The 19,486-nt window shown below is 41.4% G+C and overlaps 2 protein-coding genes across 4 annotated transcripts in view; both read right to left on the bottom strand.

Annotated features, from left to right (window-relative positions):
- Window positions 1-19,486, bottom strand: part of PAN3 (poly(A) specific ribonuclease subunit PAN3) — a 550,273-nt gene that overhangs the window by 46,136 nt on the left and 484,651 nt on the right. The gene's annotated exons all lie outside the window — the stretch shown is intronic.
- The window catches only part of MTUS2 (microtubule associated scaffold protein 2), a 262,673-nt gene that overhangs the window by 42,773 nt on the left and 200,414 nt on the right, over window positions 1-19,486 (bottom strand). For all 3 annotated transcript variants that reach the window (XM_030234714.2, XM_030234715.2, XM_050971105.1), the window contains 3 exons: window positions 17,947-18,108; window positions 9,561-9,659; window positions 4,284-4,492 (listed from right to left, as the gene is read on the bottom strand). In XM_030234714.2, coding sequence (XP_030090574.2) covers window positions 4,284-4,492; window positions 9,561-9,659; window positions 17,947-18,108 — 470 coding nt within the window. The remainder of the gene's footprint in view (window positions 1-4,283; window positions 4,493-9,560; window positions 9,660-17,946; window positions 18,109-19,486) is intronic.

The raw sequence follows: 19,486 nt of genomic DNA, 5'->3' as shown, positions 1-19,486 counted from the left end.
GTAGTAATACATTCTGGAATTCATTATATATGGATATTATATATGCAATATTGTATACCCATGATCAGATGTGCAGACACACACTCTCTGGTTGCTGGTGACATGCCTTTCCCAGTCCTGGTAGACACAAAGTTCTGGGATGTCACCAAATACTGCAGTGCTGTCCCTACTCTTGATCAGGATATCTCTGTGGTTCCTCCATTCCCAGCTCATCCAGCTGCACTTGTGCTGGGACCTGTCTGTGGGAAATGGATTTGTAGATCCATTTCCCAGAGACAAAATCAAATCCATTTCCCACACCTGTCCTGAGGAGTTTCTCCCCTGATGAAAACCATACCAAGAGGCCACGCTGCAGGTCTGGAAACTCCTCCAGACCCAAGCAGAGTGTGGGACAGACTACCCCAGCACAACCCTTCCCCTCACCTGCCCCCACCCTTAAGCTCTGCAGCCCAGAAAGGATCCCTCCTCCTTGTGCACTGGAGCTCCAGAGCCCTCCTCTGAAATTCCAGAGGCAGACCTAGGGCTGCACTTTCTGCCTGCTGGGGCTGGCTGGATTGCAGAGAGCCATTAGCCAGTTTCCAGGACCTCGGTGCAGTTTGGCCACAACAGCCCTCAACACAAACACTTCTATGGCAGACTAGAGATATGAAAATGAATTTTTTTTCCCTCCCTTTTTCTGGCCAGAATGATTTTCTCTCCTGGATTTGTCACTTTGGGTTACTCCCCTTTAGATGGCACTGTTATCACTTCCAAGAGAGATCACTGCCGGGCACTTCTCTGAACAGGGCTGACACTGGGCCAGGACTGTCCTTGGATTAACGAGCCAGAGCAGGTCAGGAGTGATCCAGATCAAGGCTCTGGAAATATTTCCTCTAAAAAGTCTTCCTGGTATCACTCCAGCTCCCATCAGCCAGTTGTTCACTCTGCAACACCAGCACGGCACGAGGGCTGCATTGGCAAGAGGAACATCTGACAACAGTAAGGACAAATTTAATCTGCTCCTCTTCAGAATCAATTTGAAGCAGTTCCAAAATCAACAAGAGTCATGTGCATATACGAGGGTCTTAAGCTAATACATCTGCTAATTAAATAATAATTAAAAGCCATGCTCTGCACAGGCACTGCAATCATTACTTTTCATGCTTATGTCAGAACCACTGCTTTAATGGTTTTTTTACATCTATTGCCTCAGTTATCACCTGCTTTGATTGCCTAGGCTTTTCCCAAGGATAGAAAATTGTTTTAAATGCCATTTAATGGGTCTGCATTAAATACTGCTACATGTTGTGCACTTCTAGATGCCAATTAAAAGAATCTTGCCAATTAAGAGCATTTTCAGCTGAGGAAGAGAGATGATTCCAGGATATGATCCAGCAGTGGTCTGAAACGGTCAGAAAACAAATGCAAAAAATTATAAAATCATATAATTTATTTAATCTTACAGCACTCAAAGAAACTGCTGGTGTGGCCCAACACTCTTTATTACATACAACACTCTCTCTCTACACAGCTAAACACGTCTGTTGGACCACTTGCCTTGGTGCTTTTGTCAGCTTGAGAAAGAGAAGATAAACAGTGTAAGCAAGACAAGAGAGCAACAGACGTGGGCCTGCTTGCATCTGCTTACCACCTACACTGCTCCTTGGGCTGTTTTTAAGACTGTCCTGTCCTCACTGCCTAGGAGCACATTTTACAACAGAATTTAGGTCCAAATCTGAGAAAAATCTATGTTTTGAACATTATTTTGCTGTGATGTAAGGAGAGAGAGACACTGGACACAAACTTCTATCCGCTCAAAAGTGGCTCCCCAGTATCAAAATGGGATTGAGCCCTCTGCTACACAAGAGTGGAACTGCTGGCTGGACAAACCACCCCCAAACCTCTCGGGGCTGTTCCACTCAGTTCCACTCAGACCTCAATCATTCTGCCTGCAGGGTTCTCAGAAACAGATACACCCAAGTGTTATTATTTTTATAATGTGAAAAGTTAGTTTATTTTTTCCCATGCTGCCCTAACTCAAAGCCAGCCAACTCAATTTTGCTCAAGCTTTCAGACAATAATGCCACTTCAGAAAATGTCTACAGATTGTATTTCTGAATGAGACTCAGAAACTTGTAAGCCTGTGTCTATGTTGCAAGACAAATGACTGCCCAGTTACACAACTGCTTGAGTAGTCCCAGATTGTCCCACTGTATGTAGGCTCGCAGCTTTAGCATTGAATTTAAGAGTGCAGCAGCCTCAGTGCTCCCTGGAAGTCTCAGGCGAGTGACTCGAGCAGAAATTCAGGTCTTTGGTGCTTTAAATAGTCTTCATGAAGTGCTCACATGTCTGCATGCACTAAAAATGGAGCCTAAAGCAGCCATACTCCTAAAGGAGGTACCACATCTGCATGGATCTGGAACAAATCTACATCTAACCCTACCCAAACCTGAAGGTGCTTAAATTCTGCAGGTGTATTATTTTTCACCCCCAGGCACTCAGAGGAGCATTACTGCAATTCCCAGCTGGCCTGAGAAATACGGAGGAGCTGGGAATGTGAGGTGCAGCTGTGCTTGGCCAGACTTGGGGAGGATGCTATTAAATAAAGACACCTGAGTTGTTCAATTTAGGAAGCATTTTCAGGACAGATCCAACATGCACCAAACAGCAGAACAGTCATCTCAAAGCTCGGTTCCAGCAGCTGTTCTTATTTAAAATATATCCAGAGGAGATGAAGGAGATATAAGAGCTCCTTCAAAAAATTGTGAATGAGGCATGTGATGAAAAATCTCTCCCCAGTGGACAATGCACAGACAAAGCTGAGCTGACAAAGCTCTGCCCTTTTTTTTTGCCTCTGATTTAAACAAGGATACTCCACAGCCAGCTCAAAAAAAAACCCCAAAAACCACATACAAAACAACAACAACAACGACAGCGACAGCAACAACAAACCCATCAAAACACCACCAAACTAAAAAAAACCCAACCAAAAAAAAAACCCCAAAAAACCTCAACAAAAACCTAAACCCACCCAAAAGTGTTTAGAAATACCTAACAAGTCCTGAAATACAGAAATGTCAAGTCTAAAGAAAAATAGAGGGGGACGATCTCCTGGGAAGGTATTTAAAATATTTAGGACATTTTAAAAACTCCTTGTTTTTTTCAGTTCAGTGAATCTTCCCCAGCAAGATCAGCTCCTACTTATGGAACAGCATGAACTGTGGTTATTTATTCAAAGGTAACCTTTCCCACTAATATAAAAACCCCCAAAACTAAATAAAGTATCTCAGAATTTTTAAGACAAACTTAATTTAGGTTTTGTTTCCTTGCTTTTCTTTCTTCTATTTAACACAGAACATTTATTCTTGTATCTTCCAAAAGCAGACAAACAGGCCATCAAGGGTATTATCTGAGCCTTGGTGATTGCCTGCCTGTTTTACAAAGTAGCCAGGACACCAGATTAACCTAGGATGTCATAAAATACATTGGCATGGTGTGAATGACCTCAGAACCCAGCTACATTTCCCAGATCACTAAACAGCTTTTAAAACAAGCAATACCTTCAAGTCTTCCATGGTCATTTTGGTTCTCTTAAAATGTATTCATTTTTACTTGAGTGAATAAATAAGGTTCTCTAATTACCAGCAACATTTTCTTTATGTTCTCTATACCTGCTGGGTGTAATCTCCTGCATGCTGAGATAATGTTATCCCAACATCTTCAGGAACTGGCAACCCTGTGACAGGGACACCCCTCCCAATTCATGGTGAACGGGAAGAGTAGATAATTATTGTGGGAAATCAAATTGCTTCCTTCTTCTAACAGCTTTGGTTGCTCACAAGTGTTAATATCTCAGTTACACGTCCCATTCCAGCTCTAGCAATCAGAGACTGGGCCTTCTAAGTTTCTGCATCTCCTTTACTCCTAAAAACCTCTGCTTACAACAAATGCTTCATTCAAAATTCTTCCTTTTCCAAGCTCCTACACCCTTTTTTCAAATATATGGCATCAAATTATTCAACTTATCAGATTGGATGACATCTACACTTTACACACAATTTCTTTGGCCACCCGATCCCCAAACCTGATGACTTAACAGAGGTGCCAGATTTCCTTTGTCATTGCAGTTTTCCTTTCTATTATTCTATGAAATCTGTATTCCCTTCTCATAATAATAATTGTAAAGAAATCACATGCTTTGGTCCCAAGAACACATTTTCAGTGACTATGGAATAAATCTGGGCAAGTGACAGGTGTAAAGGCAAAGAATCTTTACAGTGGCAAGGAGCACCCATTGCACTTACCTGCCTGAAAAAGTACTGTGTTGTTATGGCAAAGACATCAAAGCCACAGCTGGCCCTTTTAAGCTCATCTTGGATATTGATTAACTGGCGGGACTGCTCATCACACTTTTCCTTCAGTTTCTGAACAAACTGCTTTTCGGTGTCTCGCCCTTCTCCTGGTTTGGGGGAGAATCCATTCTTTGGGGTGGTTGGCCTTTGCTTGGGATGTCCTACAAAGGAGGGGGGGAAGAAAAGACCATTCAGATCACTTAGTTTACATGTACAGACATGACCTCTATGTGTTTCTGTGGCCTCTGGGACTCATCCCTACGAAAGAAAAAAATATAGCACTCGCACAGAACTTCCAGACTTAAAAAAAAAAAAAAGTGAAATATGTTTTATGTTTCTTCATGTTTCTTTAGGGGCCAAAGCTCAAAGCTTTTTAACAGTCATCTCACCTCAGGCTCTGAGCCTGAAAGTCTTCCATAAGTTGGGGAGAGCTGTCCTAAGAATGTATCACTGAGAACTGAGGCTGTTGGAGGAAGGAAGCAGCTCACCTCTGCTAGACATCTACAAGAACAGAGGTCTGCATCTCTCTTGGCACAGAGAAATTGGCACTTCCAGGTGAGGATTCACCTTATCTTATTGATGATGTGGAAAACAGCTAGGTGACATTTCTACTCTACACATGGTTTCTTTGTTCACATGTACCACCAGCCTGGTGACTCGACTGAGGTGCCAGTTTTCCTTTGCCTTTGCAGATTTCATTTTGCCTCTACACAGGACAATGTGGGGCTGGAGTTGTCCCTCCCTGAATGCAAACACAGCATGGATTGCTTGCTACTGGGATATCACTATTACTTATTATCTACAATACTGCAGTTTACCTTGAGAGTTCCTCTTGCCCTCACCTTTACAACGTGTCCAAAATTGCAGCAGTAAGCAGATATGTACTGAAGTGCCACCAAGTGCCACACAATGCACAAGAGTTACATCACTGGCCCTGCCTGGCTGCATCATTGATCACACCAGAATCACTTCGTAGTTTGCATGCAGAAATAGGCTGAGACACACTCTGGCATCTCTGATGTGCTCCAGGCTGGCTTGAAGCAAGCCTGATGCTGCACAAAGACGTGAAAGCACTCCTGTAGCTTGTGTTTAGGGTACAGTGTCATATTCGTATCAATGGCACCAGAACTGAAGCTTACTCATGACAAGCCACTTCAGGAAAGTGGGGCTTTTTTTCCTAAATTCACATCCTGCTTGAGTCAGCTATCCATTTCTGTGGATATACCCAGTTAGGAGGATGAAGCAAGAAGGGGCAGTGTTCTGGTGGCATCAGGCTGCTCAAGCCACTGCTTGGAAAATCTGTTCTGTCTTTACCTTCTTTGCTTTCTGAGGACTCCTGTCTGCAAACATTTATGGCCAGCTGGGCATCACCTTTGCACAGCTTAGTGATTTTTTTTGCTACCCTCAGTCTTTCTTGCTACCCTTTTGTTACCCCTCAGTTGATGGCATTTAGCTCATTCCTGAATACTGGCCAGGAACCTCCAGTCCTCAACAGATCCTCCCATTATCCTCCAGCTTTTACCCTAGAAGCTAAAGTCAGTAAGAGAGAGAAAATAGGAGTCAGACACCTTTGTCCCATGTGTTACTAGAGATGGTGGATGCGGGCCTGGAACATTTCTGTGTTAGTAGAAAAGGTTGTGTGTGCAAGAATATGATAAAAGGGAACAGTTTGTAGTTTTATATGTAGCATCCAGTTCCTGAAAACAATACAGAAACCATGTCTACAGCCAGTCTCCAGCAATCAATGTAATAGGAGAGAGTCTTCTGCCATGAAGACTCCTATTCCTTTCCTAAAAAGCCAAAGAATCCTTCCACAGAGATGTCTCTGATGGTATGAATCTGAGACAATTTGTAAAGTAGAGCATTTCAAATTCCAGAGGTAATTTTGTCAGATGTGCTTTAGATCTTTAAGATCTTTAAGGCTGTAGTCTGGGTGTGCAAATAGATCCTGAGGGCAGTTTTATGAGATCAGGCAGGGGAACAATACAGCTTCCTCAGAGCAATACCCCAGGAGCCTGTTCCTACTTTTTCAGATTCTCAGCTTGTGTTGGGAGCTGTTGGGAGCATATCTTCTATCCTGCTCAGCTACATCCTGGCTCCAGGCTAAGCTTACAGGGTGCCAGCTCCAGCAGAGATGCTGCCTCACGTCTCCAAGCATGTCATGGTGCAACCTGCAAAGAGCCATGAGTGCAAAAATACCCCTTTGAAACTCTTTGTGTCCATGTCCTGCATTTGTGACAAAGAATACCACGTTCTGCAGTGTCAAGACTAATGCCATGTCATTGGAAGACACAAATAATACAGCATAAGAAGTTTTTGTCATTAGGAGAGTTCAAGCAGCAGGGCTATTGCCCTCTATCCATTTTCATGTCACCTAAAGCCTGTCAACCTTTTTGTGCAATAATAAGAAAATACAGACTCTTCCATTCATACCTCTTAGCTGTGCAGTAGGTAATGCCACAAAATAAGGAACTCATAAAAGCAAGAGCCATAAATATCTGTCTTTTTAGTAAAAAATTCTTGGGTTGTTTAAGCAAGACGGTGATGTTACAACAGAAGGCTTAGTCAGAAGTGTAGGGGAAAGCCCTTGAAATCAGTTCAGTCTTTAATTAAAACAGAAACCCGTCAGGTTGCTTAGCCTTACATCTTTCTAGCCTTCCTGCTCACTGGAAGATTTGAAGTGCACATCTCTGTGTTGTCCTTGTCAGTATTATAAGCTGTCCTTGTAAATTAAATGGTGCTATTCTCCTCAGGGATAAATCTGAATTTCTCGGTTCATTTGGGTCTGAAAGGCAGCTTACTAAGCTTATTCTGCCATTGATGTCTCTCTTCTGTTGCTGTGCACAAAACAGGGTATATATTAATGATGCTGGCCCTTATCCTCCATGTCCTTTTTGCTGATGGTGGGACCAGAGGGGCAGACCCAGTGTGTGCTGAAATCACTGCACCCCTTTGATCCGCTTCAAAACTCCCAGGTCTTTTTTATCTATGTGAGTGTTTGAACTAAGGAGACATAACAAGTATATACTCATAATTAACACTGTCCACGAGGATTTAGATGGGGAATGCAATTTATTCGCCTTTTAACCATCCAATTTCTAACATTTTGGTAAGGAAAGTGAGCAAATTACGTAGAGACAATTGTTAGCAGGCATTCTGTAGAGTGACAGATGCCAGAAGCAGTTGGCTCCATTCTAAAATGGAGTGGAAGGAGAGCACTTGCTTTTATGACACCTGTTCCTATACACAGATCTCAGGAACAGTATTGCATCAAAGGATAAAACTGAGATCCCTGCAAGACTCTGCATCTCAGAACTCCCTTGCAATTCTTCAGATTCAAAGCTCAAAAATTTGCATATGACAATCAAAACCCAGCGCTGATTAAAAGGAACTGAATGTGAGAAGGCCAGTAACAGAGGCAAACACAATCTAGAAACAGCACTCAGAAATTTTGGAACCTGTTTCATGGCCAGATGTAGCTGTGGTGAAATTACCTGTGAGACACCTTCTCTCCCATCAAAAAGTGTAAACAATGCAGGAGCTTGTGATTCTGATGGAAGAAAGTCTGTGACTGCCCCTTAGCATCAGCTACACTGTGTGTACTTGTCAAAGGCTGCTTTGAGTATCTTTTGAAATTGTTAATTAGGGGGAAAAATTGCCATTTCTGCTTTGCTATTGCTTTGTTATTTCAAATAATGCCAAAGGCTACTCTAAAAAAATAAATGAAGATGAGGTTTGTTTTCCTACTTGATCCTTAGAGTGATAAACAAATTTACATTGGCTTAATTGCATACAAGCAAGCTGAACAAATTTTTAATCAGTCTGATGGATGGAGGTCTGTTACTCAATCTCTCATGAGAATTAAGAAACTTTTGAGGCCTCATGAATTGGTCATGCCAAAACTTTAGGCCTTGAAAATTATTTAGTCACCCAGGGAGATGCAGACCTCCTTAAGACAATACAAATACACTGTAAAAACATTCCAGTGTTCCATTTTGCTCTGTAATCCTAGTGGAAGCAGATCAGCTGAGCTGTAACATGCTGCTACAGCCACAATCAGTGCTGATGCTTAAACTGGACTCCCACTGTTATAAACACCAGTGAGCTTCTGCTCTGGCACTCTCTGCAACAAATTCTTTGGGTCTCTCTGTGATCTCACCAGGTGCAAAACAGCCTGTAAATTATATCACTCTGAGGACAGTGCTAAGTTCATCTTTTTACTCTTGTATCTTTGTAAGGAGAAGAATTTTGTGTCCTGTTGGTGCCTGGGAAGATTAAATTTAACCTTCCATTTTATTGATTTTGTTGGTTGAGAATAAGAAGAATAGAGATTGAGTTTAATAATAATGGAGAAACTCTTGGTGCAAGTTATAGGAGCTGGAGAGCTGTTCTACATTATTTATATTCTGCCACCAAATGAAGCAACATGGGGTTCTATCCCCCACAGTTATAACTTAAGTATCACATAGCTGTAGAGGTGACATTTTAAGTATTCAAGCAGAGTCTTAAAAATGAGGTAACAGAAGACAAACTGCAAGCACAATGTAATCAGTGGGACCATGCACACTCATTTCAGAAATTTGGATCAACCAAAAGCCAGCCTCACAAAAGTCTTTAGGCACCTTATCCATTTGTTAATGTACACTCAGTAGACATAAATAGAAACAAGTTCTCTTTGTTTTAGTAAATAAAAAAAGGTATTCTTCAGAAATGCTAAAACCATGTGTTTGTGCCCAATATTGAGGTATGAGTTGATAATGTCCCGGCAGCACTTGGGAGGCAATTTCTACAGAAAGTCTCTTTTTCAGTTATGCACAGAATAGCCCAGGAAATATAGCACCTCTGCATAAAAGTAAGAGTAGATTCTGAGCCAAACATTATCACTCCAGGCAATTCTCTGAGGTGTCTTTTATTCTGCTATATGTATCTGTCCTCTTATTATGTAAGAAAATTTTAATGATAAAAAAAAATTCCTGTGCCCTTAAACATGTAATAGCAACAACTCTTTGCTTTGAGTGAGAGATGATTGCATCTATAACAAAGAGAACAAAAGTCTATTCAGCTCATGCATTGCTATGATAAAGCCTGCTGTAGCCAGCTTAATGAACCTTGGACACAATCAATCTTCACTTCACAATAGTAGGTCTCAGATTTGAGTGTGTTAACAAGAGATGCAAAGTCAACAAGTTTAAATCTTTCCTGAAACACTGCTTTCAGGTTCATAAATACCTGGTGAATGGAGTTTTGTGGCTGTTACTGCTGATTTCTTAGGGGATGAGACAGCTGGTCTGCTAGCATCCTGATCTTTTTGCACTTCTTTCTTCACACCTGTTAAAAAAAAAAAAAAAAAGAAAGGTAGAAAGACACCTGGTTTATAATTTTGTCCAGAACTGTGCAGAACTGTGTCACTAAGATACACATCAAAATGCCAAATGTATTTCACCAGTCCATGTCCTGGGCTCTGCACAGAATGATGCTACACAGCACTTCTGGGTTGGATGCCAACCTGGCATGTCTGCAACCACGACTGTGCACGTGCAGCTCAGCTGCATGCACAGCACTGAAGGACAGAAGGTCTTACACACTACCTTGGCTTTCCAGTCATCTGTACCAGACTAATGCCATTAAGGCACAAATAGCTACACAGGTAACCCACCCTATCTGTCCTGAGTGCTGTGTTCTGTCTCTTCACCTTGCTGTGCAACCTCATTCTGGGCTGCAGGAGAAGTGGAATAGGACTGTGCAAAGCTGACTGAAATCACCTGCAATTTCCTGCCCTGTCACCTTTTCCCCAGGTAAGGAAGCTGCCTTTTCTGGGGAGCAGCTTCCCAAGATGGTCCCACGCAGTGAAGAGAGAGGCCAGAACCAGAGGCAGGCAGGACATGTCAGAGCTGTGCTGGATGTGGCTGCCTGGACACGAGAGTGGTCTCTGTCTGTGCAGTAAGTCAGCCAGGGACACAGGGGGGGAAGCACGTTCAGGGCACAAACCTACAAGGCACTGTGCCATGAACCAGGGCATGGAATATTTCTGAGAGAGGCAACTCAGTGTCTGATGTTATTTGTCCCACCCCTGGAGCTCTCTGCTCAGGGTCTCGGGATGGTCTGCCAGCTGCCAGAGCTCTGCAGGCAGAGACTGCCTCTGCACCAGGGAGACACAAATTCCTCTAAAAGCCAGAGTGGCCACCCAAGCTCAGCTCCTCCTGCCCACCCACAGCTCCCATCAGAATAGCTGTGGGGACCATCCTGAGTGCAGTAACATGAGGTCCTGCCCTGCTCCTTTGACAGTCACAGGATCTCAAGCAGAAACTTTTCATCAAAGAGGTAAGGAGAAAGAGCAATAAAAAGCAAACCCCTGGGACAATAATGTGGTTTTCTGTTTGCTTTCCTTTTTTTAACCATTAGTGTTTGTTGGGGGTTGTATTTTAGCCTGAAGGGCTGTGTCACAGCACCTGGACACACAGGAAAACTAGAGAGATTTAAGGCAAATGACTTGCTATAGAGGGAAAACAAAGTTTGCCTTATTGACTTTCCTCTCTCTTATGAGTGTGTTCACAGATATCTTATAGGGAAATGTCCCAGAGAATCTGAAGTATCTGAAGCAGGAAAAAAAAAAATCAGATTTTCTTGATGGTGCCTAATGACAGTGGCAGTCCAAAAGCTAACACTATCTTCCATTTTGCTTAATATAAAATGTGACCTGCCTCTTTCAACAGTGGAGAAAAATGATCATTTCATATGGGGATTGTAAACTTTAGGGACACTTACTGCTTTACTAGTTTTCTGCTCCCTTCAAAGCCACACCTAGTCACAGCTGCAGTATATATAGGTTTATTTCAGATGCATCTTTCACCTTTCCACTTCTGCCTGCATCAGGACTTGCATGCAGAGAGCTGCAGACACAGCATTTGCCACGCACCAGGAGCTGAGCTGCATAATTCCTAGCACTGCCTCTCAGCATTTGCTTGCAGAGTGCTCCTGGAAAGAGCACATGCACCTGCATGTCCTACTGTTCGTGGGAGGGAAGCATGGGACAAGTTCTAAAACGCTCTTTGACTCTCTTCCACTGCTCATAAGCAAATCACACCATCAGCTGTCAGAGGCTGGTGAAGACTGAACACTTGCTCATACCTTTACTTTTGTCCATCTCCATTTTCTCTGCTGTTCATAAATACAGCATGTTGAGGCTGTGATTCTCATTTGTGATTAATACTTTTTTCACAGTGGGGTGACTGAAGATAGAAACTGTCTGTGCCTGCCTCCTATTACACTGTACTTTACTACAGAGTAAGACATAAAATAAGTTTATGGTGTCTTTTCATTACTAAGGACCAACCTGAGCTAGCAGCTATGAGACAAAATCAGGGCTTGTTTTATAAGACATAGTTTATATAGTTATAAATTCAAGCATCACTTTTTCAAGGTAATAAGGCTTTGGCTTTCCTGGGGTGTTCAAAATAAAAATACAATGCACAAATAGGCCATAGACAGAGCTCCTTCATAAATTTTGCTATGCCAGATGCCAAACACAGACAACAGCAGAGAAAAGTGTGTGCTTTTCTTATGCTTTCCTTAGGCATGGAAATAATTAACTGCTTTTGGTTTTGAGACATTTTCAATGAGGAACACCTGGGGAATTCACTCAATCCCTTGACCTTAAGCACAAAACAAGAATCAATTTCCCAGTTAGAGCTTGGTTGAAGGAAAATGGAGCAAAGAAGCCCAGGATTTTGCAGAGGGCAGGGCAGGGTCTGTGCAGAGCAGTGGGAGCTGTGTACAGGTGCTGCCTGGCAGGCGCAGCTGCATGGGGGACGTTGGCTCCAGAAAGTGGAAGACCAGCAGCAAGAAGGTGCAAACAGATATCTGGGCAAGGAGAGATAAGCAGGACTAATAGCAAGGAAGATCAGTGCCCTTGTTCATTTTAAAAGACTAGGAGAGCTCCTGAGGTCTGGTGGGGCAGCGGTGCAGCAAGCGGGAAAGGGAGGAGGGGCTGTGCCGCAAGGGAAGAGCCAGTGCCCAGCACAGCCTGGCTGGGAAGGGGACAGGGACACATGGAGCTGGCAATTATTCAACTTCTCCTTCATAAGTAGGAGGGCCCTGGTGGCCTCTCTGTGGCCCTCCTTAGAGGAGAGGGATTTAGAAAGCACACAGCAGGCAAAAGGAAGGACGGTCTGCGGGAACAAACTGTTATCGTTTTGCTAAGCTCATCACCCACAGGGAAATTTTAGGGGAAGAGCCATCCCTGGCATCAGACCTCATATAAGAGCTTGAGCTGAATGCTTTTCTAAAATTGGGGCTTGTTCTTGTCTTTTGAAACAACAGCTGTTAGTTGGTTCAAAGAGAAACATTCAGAAAACATGTTGATTTCCTGCAGGGAAAATAAATCTTTAGATTACAAGTGTTTGGGCCCAGATTTTGCCATTTCACAGCAATATAGAATTTAAAGTTTAAAATATCTGAGGGAGAGCACTGGTGTAGCAATTAGCATAATGTGCAGTAGCACAGGGTATGGTGCAGCAGGAGGTTATAAAGTTTGATCCTCTCTAGCTTGAAGTGTACAAAAAGTACACTTCAAAGACTAAAATGCACAAAAAAAGGTCTGATGCTCCAGGGTAACTCAGGAAACAAGACAAACATTATTCAGCTGTCATTACGGGCCTGAACACATGTAAAACCTCAAATGATATTCTGTCATAGATATTTTGAAATGTCAAAAGGTGTTATGTATGCAACCATAAAATAATAAAAAATGCACGAAATTACAAAAGGAAATTAAGCACCATAAATGTGAATGAATATTTCTTGAACTTGCACACTTTTTCATTTTCTTCTAAATTTGTCTTTTATAATGTATGTTAAATCTGATCTGGAACAAAATTTATTCAAATTCTTAATGTTATTGCCCACAGACTGGAAATATGGAATTCCAATGAGCTCTGTGTTAAATGCCTGTGCATTTGCCGTATTCCTGCATAATCAGGGCTTTTAGCACTGAGCTTCCTTGCAAAAAGTTCCTGGTATCTCAGGAGCTACCACTAACTTCCAGGCTTTCTGGAACACTTCACAAGGCTCTGCCACCTCCTATCACTGACAGAGCTCATGCAATGAAAAATTTTGTTTCTGGTAGCCAGTAATCAAAGCCACAAAGTACTAATTTTTATGTGAATCTACATTCCATTTAAGATTAGAAATCTCTCAACATTTCCCCTCTTTTAAAAGCTATACTTGTGTAAAGAAATGGATATTTCAGGCCATAAGAGAACAATGAGCATAAATATTTGTCTGTCTTCTCTGCTAGTGTGCTTACAACATTTTCTTTTGAAAAAGGCCTCGAAACACACAGTTCTGTAAAGGTATTTACATTTCCTAATTAACATACACAGCCTGCTCCAGATGAAACAGAAGGAGCAAATGCAAAATAATTAGAAACACAAGGCAAAACATTCCAGAAATCACTTAGAAAAATATCAGACAAACAAATCCACTTCTCCATTCCCCCAGCAGTGCTGAATGCTAGCCTAGGAACCAGAGCAAAAGACACCTTATCCAAGACATCTCCTCAAGCACTGCAGAATCAGCACTTGTATTTGCCTGCACATTTTTAAGTCTTCAAAAGCCAATATACTGGGAAAGACTTCCATTTGTTTTCATACTTCAGGCTGAAAGCAAGTTAACAAATTGTACATTGAGTATTTATTCCAAAACAAATCCTGACATGCTGCAGACATCACTAACAATTCAATGGGACTAACTGCATTCAGATGGGTTCCAACTGTTCTCAGGAGTGTTTTATAAGTTAACTAATGCTGTTTGCAAGTTTTTTAAAAAAACAAACCCAAGGAAATATCTTCAGTGACTCACAGACACAGGGAGCCCCTTTGAGCTTTCTTCTGCCTTTCCCCCTGATACCCACAACCAGTCATGTCCTTGGAGAGCAACAACACATCCCTGCATGCATTGTTTGAGACAAAATGAGCAAAGCTGGAAATATGATGGATTTCTGTAGAATGAGAGCAGTCTAATTCTCCCTAGAGACTCTCTACTTCCTGTGATCTATGAGACACTGAATGACTGAATAAAGAAGGAGATGAGGAAGAAAGACTGTGCATTTATTGAAGTAGAAACTGCTAATGCTTGTGCTTTTCCCTTTGTGTTTGTTTCAAATTTGAAGTCAATTTGATAAGAAAAAAAAGGATAACGACTATTTAATTGTCTTGTCTGAAAATGGTTGCCTTGTCCTTGCATTAAAATAGCAAAGTCTCTTTAGCTGGTGTTTAAAAAAATAAAGGAAAAAATACACCTGATAAAACAAATAATTCTTAGGACTGAATAGATAATCTCAGGGAAATTCAGAACATCCAACCTTAGCTGAGGAGTTAAAATAACTACTCCTCTTTCTGCCATTCTGCATGGATCCTATGGCATTTTATTGTCTCCTCCTGTTCAAGGCTGAAATTTCAAACCAAGACACTTCCTCACACAGCTGTGCTATGGCATGTTTCAGAGTGGCTCCCAGAAGAAAGGCAGGAAAACTTGCAGATGAACTCCCCCTTTCACCTGCAAGGTAGTGCTGCATATCCCAGTGTTCAGCACAGGACCACTATGAATGTAACCCACTGCTCACTGCTGTTCAGCTTGGAAGGGGAAGGGTTTGCAAGGGGGAACAAAGCAGCAGCACACTCTTCTCCCTTCATCCCTGCAACAGTGCTGGTGCTCACCCTTCCCCCCTCAGGTGACTTCAGCTCATCCCTCTCCCTCCTGCTGACATTGTGCTGTCTGGATTTTGCAGAATCTGATCAAAAAAAGCACATTTTACACTATAAGATTGCTGGTGAGAGCTGAGATAACACTGGCCTCCTATTTTTCATCTTGACTGATTGCATTTAACAGCCTGTCCTGTTATATATGATTTACTGGTATTGTAGAAGCACAGGAATTGACTGGGTGAATTTTTTGAACAATGCTTTTGATTGTCTTTAATTTAGGCGTGCAAGTAGGAACAAGCTGCTCAAATTAATTTTTTATTGCCACTGTCATGGCACTCAAATTAGGATATACCTTATGCATGACAGCAGTCATTAAATAATACCCATGTAGAAACAGGAATCCCATATCACATACCCCTCAAAATCTGCAACAGGGCATAGAAAAAATAAAATCCCACAGCTCTCTGATTTCATAGACAGCTGGGGGGGGCAGATCCATCCTGGTGGACAGAACTGAGTCTCTGAATGTTGCCTTCTGCAGATATTCCTCCATTTTAAGGAAAATTGAAACCAGAAAATTCATATATGTATGCTTCAAGTACTATATATTTTAATCAACATCTGTGGGAAGAGGAAGCTCATATGAATTTCAGAGCTAGATTATAGTAGCAGAGTTCCTGATGGAGAGCTGCTTTCACCTATCATTAAACAAAATATGAAGCAATATAGAAATGGTAAGTTTTAGTTAGGTTATCACTGCACTTCCCAAAGTAGCTAATATAGTTAAGTGAAATTAAAAGACCTCTCTTTTTCTAGTCAAGTATGTGCTTTTTTTCTCCTTTTCTATAAACTGACAGACGTGTAAATATAAAAAGGGCTGTGCAATACACTGCAACCTAATTAAGTGCACTCTTTTCACAGAGCAGTTGAAAGGCCATCAGTTCATGCCTGCAAAACAATTTGCATGACAACAATCTTCCACTGCTATTGTCCCATGCCAGAATTCTTTTTTGATCATCTGAAGCGTAGCATCATCTGCTCCACAGCTAAAGGAGTCCATTTTCATTAATTAATTTTTTTCAATTCCCTACAGGCCAATTTATTTCATGAGCACTTTTAGTGAAATATCAGGAATATAATCGCTCTTGAGCAGTTGTGTCTTTATTTTTTTTAAATGAAAATTTACAGTTCATGTGGTCTTCTCAAGAAACATCTAATACATGAAAGCTTTCATATGATTTTTGATGGCTATTTTTGATTCATTAATATAGGTAGATATTTTCATTTGTGAATTAATTTACTATTCATACATGGATAAAATTAAGTACATCTCTGAAATACAAAGGCAATTTTTACATTACCTGATATTGCACTCTTTTAGAAATATCATTTTTATTTAAATTACTGCCATCCTCTTTGTGAAATACTTTCCTCCTTCCTTTCATAAAACATGCTGTGTGCAATACCCCTAGTGCCTGTGCTCCTCAGCTGTGACTGTGGAGTGCTCTGAGCACTTCAGTTTAGTCACTGCAATGTCTTGCACAGGAGGTTGGCCAGATGCTAAATATATATGCAACATCAAGCCTATAGAAATCACTGTCCAAAGGATATCTAAACAGAAAATTTTACATTCTCTAGGTATCTCTATCACATTGGGATCTACACCCAGTGTTCATATGCTATTGCAAGAGAGGCAAGATTAGAACTGCTAAAAAAACCCTTGCCTTCATAACTTTGATTTATTTCAACCTTTGCTCCTATCAAATACTTAGCATTTTGAGGGACCATGACACTGTTTAATTTAAAAAGAAAAATTAAAAATAATGAATTGCTTCTAACTTGGTTCATAAAAACTTAAACCAGAACATTGGACTATCATAGTTTCTTTTGCTTCCATCTGTTGTGTATAATAACAACTTCCTAAACTTGCCAGCAACCTCTGTTCAGGAACTGTGTCTGACTGCTTGCATAACACAGGCAAGTAGGTAAGCCTACTTCCATGTTTAGTTTCCTTCCAGAATAAATCAGGCAAGTTTATGACATGGTAATTGCTGAGTTATCCCTTCACTCTTACCTTGACCCATGGGTCTTTTATTGTATTTATCTCCCTCCATCCTGTTGGTTTGGTGGGGACCTGGTGTCCAGCCAAGGTGAAACCACTACAACAGGTTAATCTGTCTTGAAACCAGGGGACAAGAACTAGCAATTCACAAAGTCTTTGTGTCATATTTTACACTGACTTTTCCTTCCCAGCTCCATTGGCAATGTGTTATCAAACCCAATGGAACTTGCATAGAGATGAAACACTGTCGAGTAAGAACTAGCCTGGATAAAATTGTTTATTTCGGAATCTAAACGGTCAGATCTAATCTGAACTTGATGGAACTGGTCATTTGAGACATGACTGAATTGAGCAGAAGGAGAGTTTAGGCAAGGAAAAAATCTGGAAACAAGACTAGGAGCTTTTTTGCTTTGTTTGCTTGTCTCCTTCTGCTTCTCTGAGTAAAAAACCCAAAGATTACTTAAACCTAGAGGCTGATACCCTCACCACTGCAAACATACCTAGCAATGAATTATCTGCTCTGTGGAATGCTTTGGTGTCTAATGCAATGCAATGTTTTCAAAAAGCTGCTTGTTGAGAACCAACAATATATACACTAAATCTCCAGCATGGGTAGTTAGGGACAGTAAATGCCTTCAATTTTACACATAACTCACAAAATGAGATTATAGCTGTGTTGTTGACTGCGTTCAAAAGGGTCTGCAGTAAATGGAGCCCAAATCAGCGCACCAGCAATGGGCCCGAGGGTGGCATGAAAATTAATTAAAAGCAAGCAGTAAAACAGCCTCACAGCAGGGTTTCTGCACGTCTTGGCCCAAGGCAGGTGGTGTTTGAAGCTTGGAGCACTTACCAGCGGGTGCTGCGGCGGTTTTTGGTGCTGGCAGTAAGCTCCTGCGTGGTGTCGCTGCACCGCTCGATACCTGCGTCGTGCTTTTGCTGCTCCCCTTGGGAGCATCCTTAGAAGGTGCTGGTGCCCTAGGGGTGGTCTGCTCTTCATTTCCAAAGCTGGAACCTGCAGGAGACAGGAATTGCATTAATTAGAAGTCCATAAAAAATGTATGTGAACCGTGGCATACAGACTGAACTTCTATCAGCAATTATAATCCACAGCGACACGTTCTCCCTGCAGCTTGGGCTAAGGGACATGGACTTTCTCCAGTATAAACCCTCAGGTAAAAATGAAGAATTCCCAAAAACTTACTTAAATGCTAAGTCTTGGCAGCTGTTACAGTCTGGTTCCAACAGGAAATTAAGACCTCCTCTTTGTCTGCCTCTATGAAGGTACATGGCTACAACACTCATAAAGAAAACAAGGAATTCCTACATTTATGGGTGGATGAGTTTATGGTTTTGTAGCTGCTGGAGGAGCCACACCACACATTCACCCTATCATTTGGAAGCTGCTGATGTTTGAAATAGAGGGGAATAGCAGGGCTCAGGGGTCCAAAGTTTCAAATTCCCCTGCTCAGGTGGAAATTTCCCACAGAGTCCCTCAGATCACACTCAGACATTTGAATAATTAGATAAAGAACAAAGAAAGAATTCTGCCTTAACTCTCCCATCCACTTCAGTCATATTCTCATAACAAATATTAGGTTGCCAAGTTTTCCACCTTTAATTGACCTCTTTCAAAACTTTAAATGGGTTTGGTGTCCTCCTGCATTTGCCATCTGCAGAATAATGACATCTTAGATTCCTTGTAGACATAAGGAAAACAATATTTTCTTAACATTTCAGAAAGGCAAAGTTGGAGTGTTGTTTTTGCCTATCTGTCTACAAGGCCTAAGAGGAGCAAAAGATTACAGCAGATCTGGACTTAAACCTTTGCAGAATGAACATTTTGTCTAAAAAAAACTAGTGGAGATAGTGCAAGAAATACAAAGGCCTATAATTTTTATTTCAATTGTTTTACAAAGATACAATATAATATTAGTTAGTTCTTGCCTGCAGGAAAATGATAGCATTATCTTAACAATTGGCACATCCAGGTCTCCAATATTTTTAAGACATAGGCTTCTTGAAAGTGTTCAAGTAAAGAAGAGATTTCATATTTGCCTTTATTACTGAAAATCTACTAGAGGAATAAAAAGCAGGTTGGAAAAGAAAATCCTCTTTCTGATAAAGGAAGAATATCCCTTTTGGCTCTGAAAAAACAGCTCGAAGTTTTGCTGTGGTTTTGAGGCTGCTTGCCTACACGTCTTAATTTAAACTGTATCTGCAGCATAAATGGACTTCCACAAACATATGTGACCTTTCCCAAGCCACACTAAAAACTCAAAACAGTGTAGTGTACTCTACACAGGAACAAAAAGACCTGAAGCATTTGTCACGTTTCCACATCCCTGCACACAACAAACAACCCCTCAGCACATCAGGTGGGTGCTGAATAT

The sequence above is a fragment of the Serinus canaria genome, chromosome 1 (assembly GCF_022539315.1).
Source record: "Serinus canaria isolate serCan28SL12 chromosome 1, serCan2020, whole genome shotgun sequence".
Lineage (NCBI taxonomy): Eukaryota > Metazoa > Chordata > Aves > Passeriformes > Fringillidae > Serinus > Serinus canaria.
Note: the sequence above shows the minus strand (reverse complement) of the source record. Positions and strands in the feature narration are given on the sequence as shown.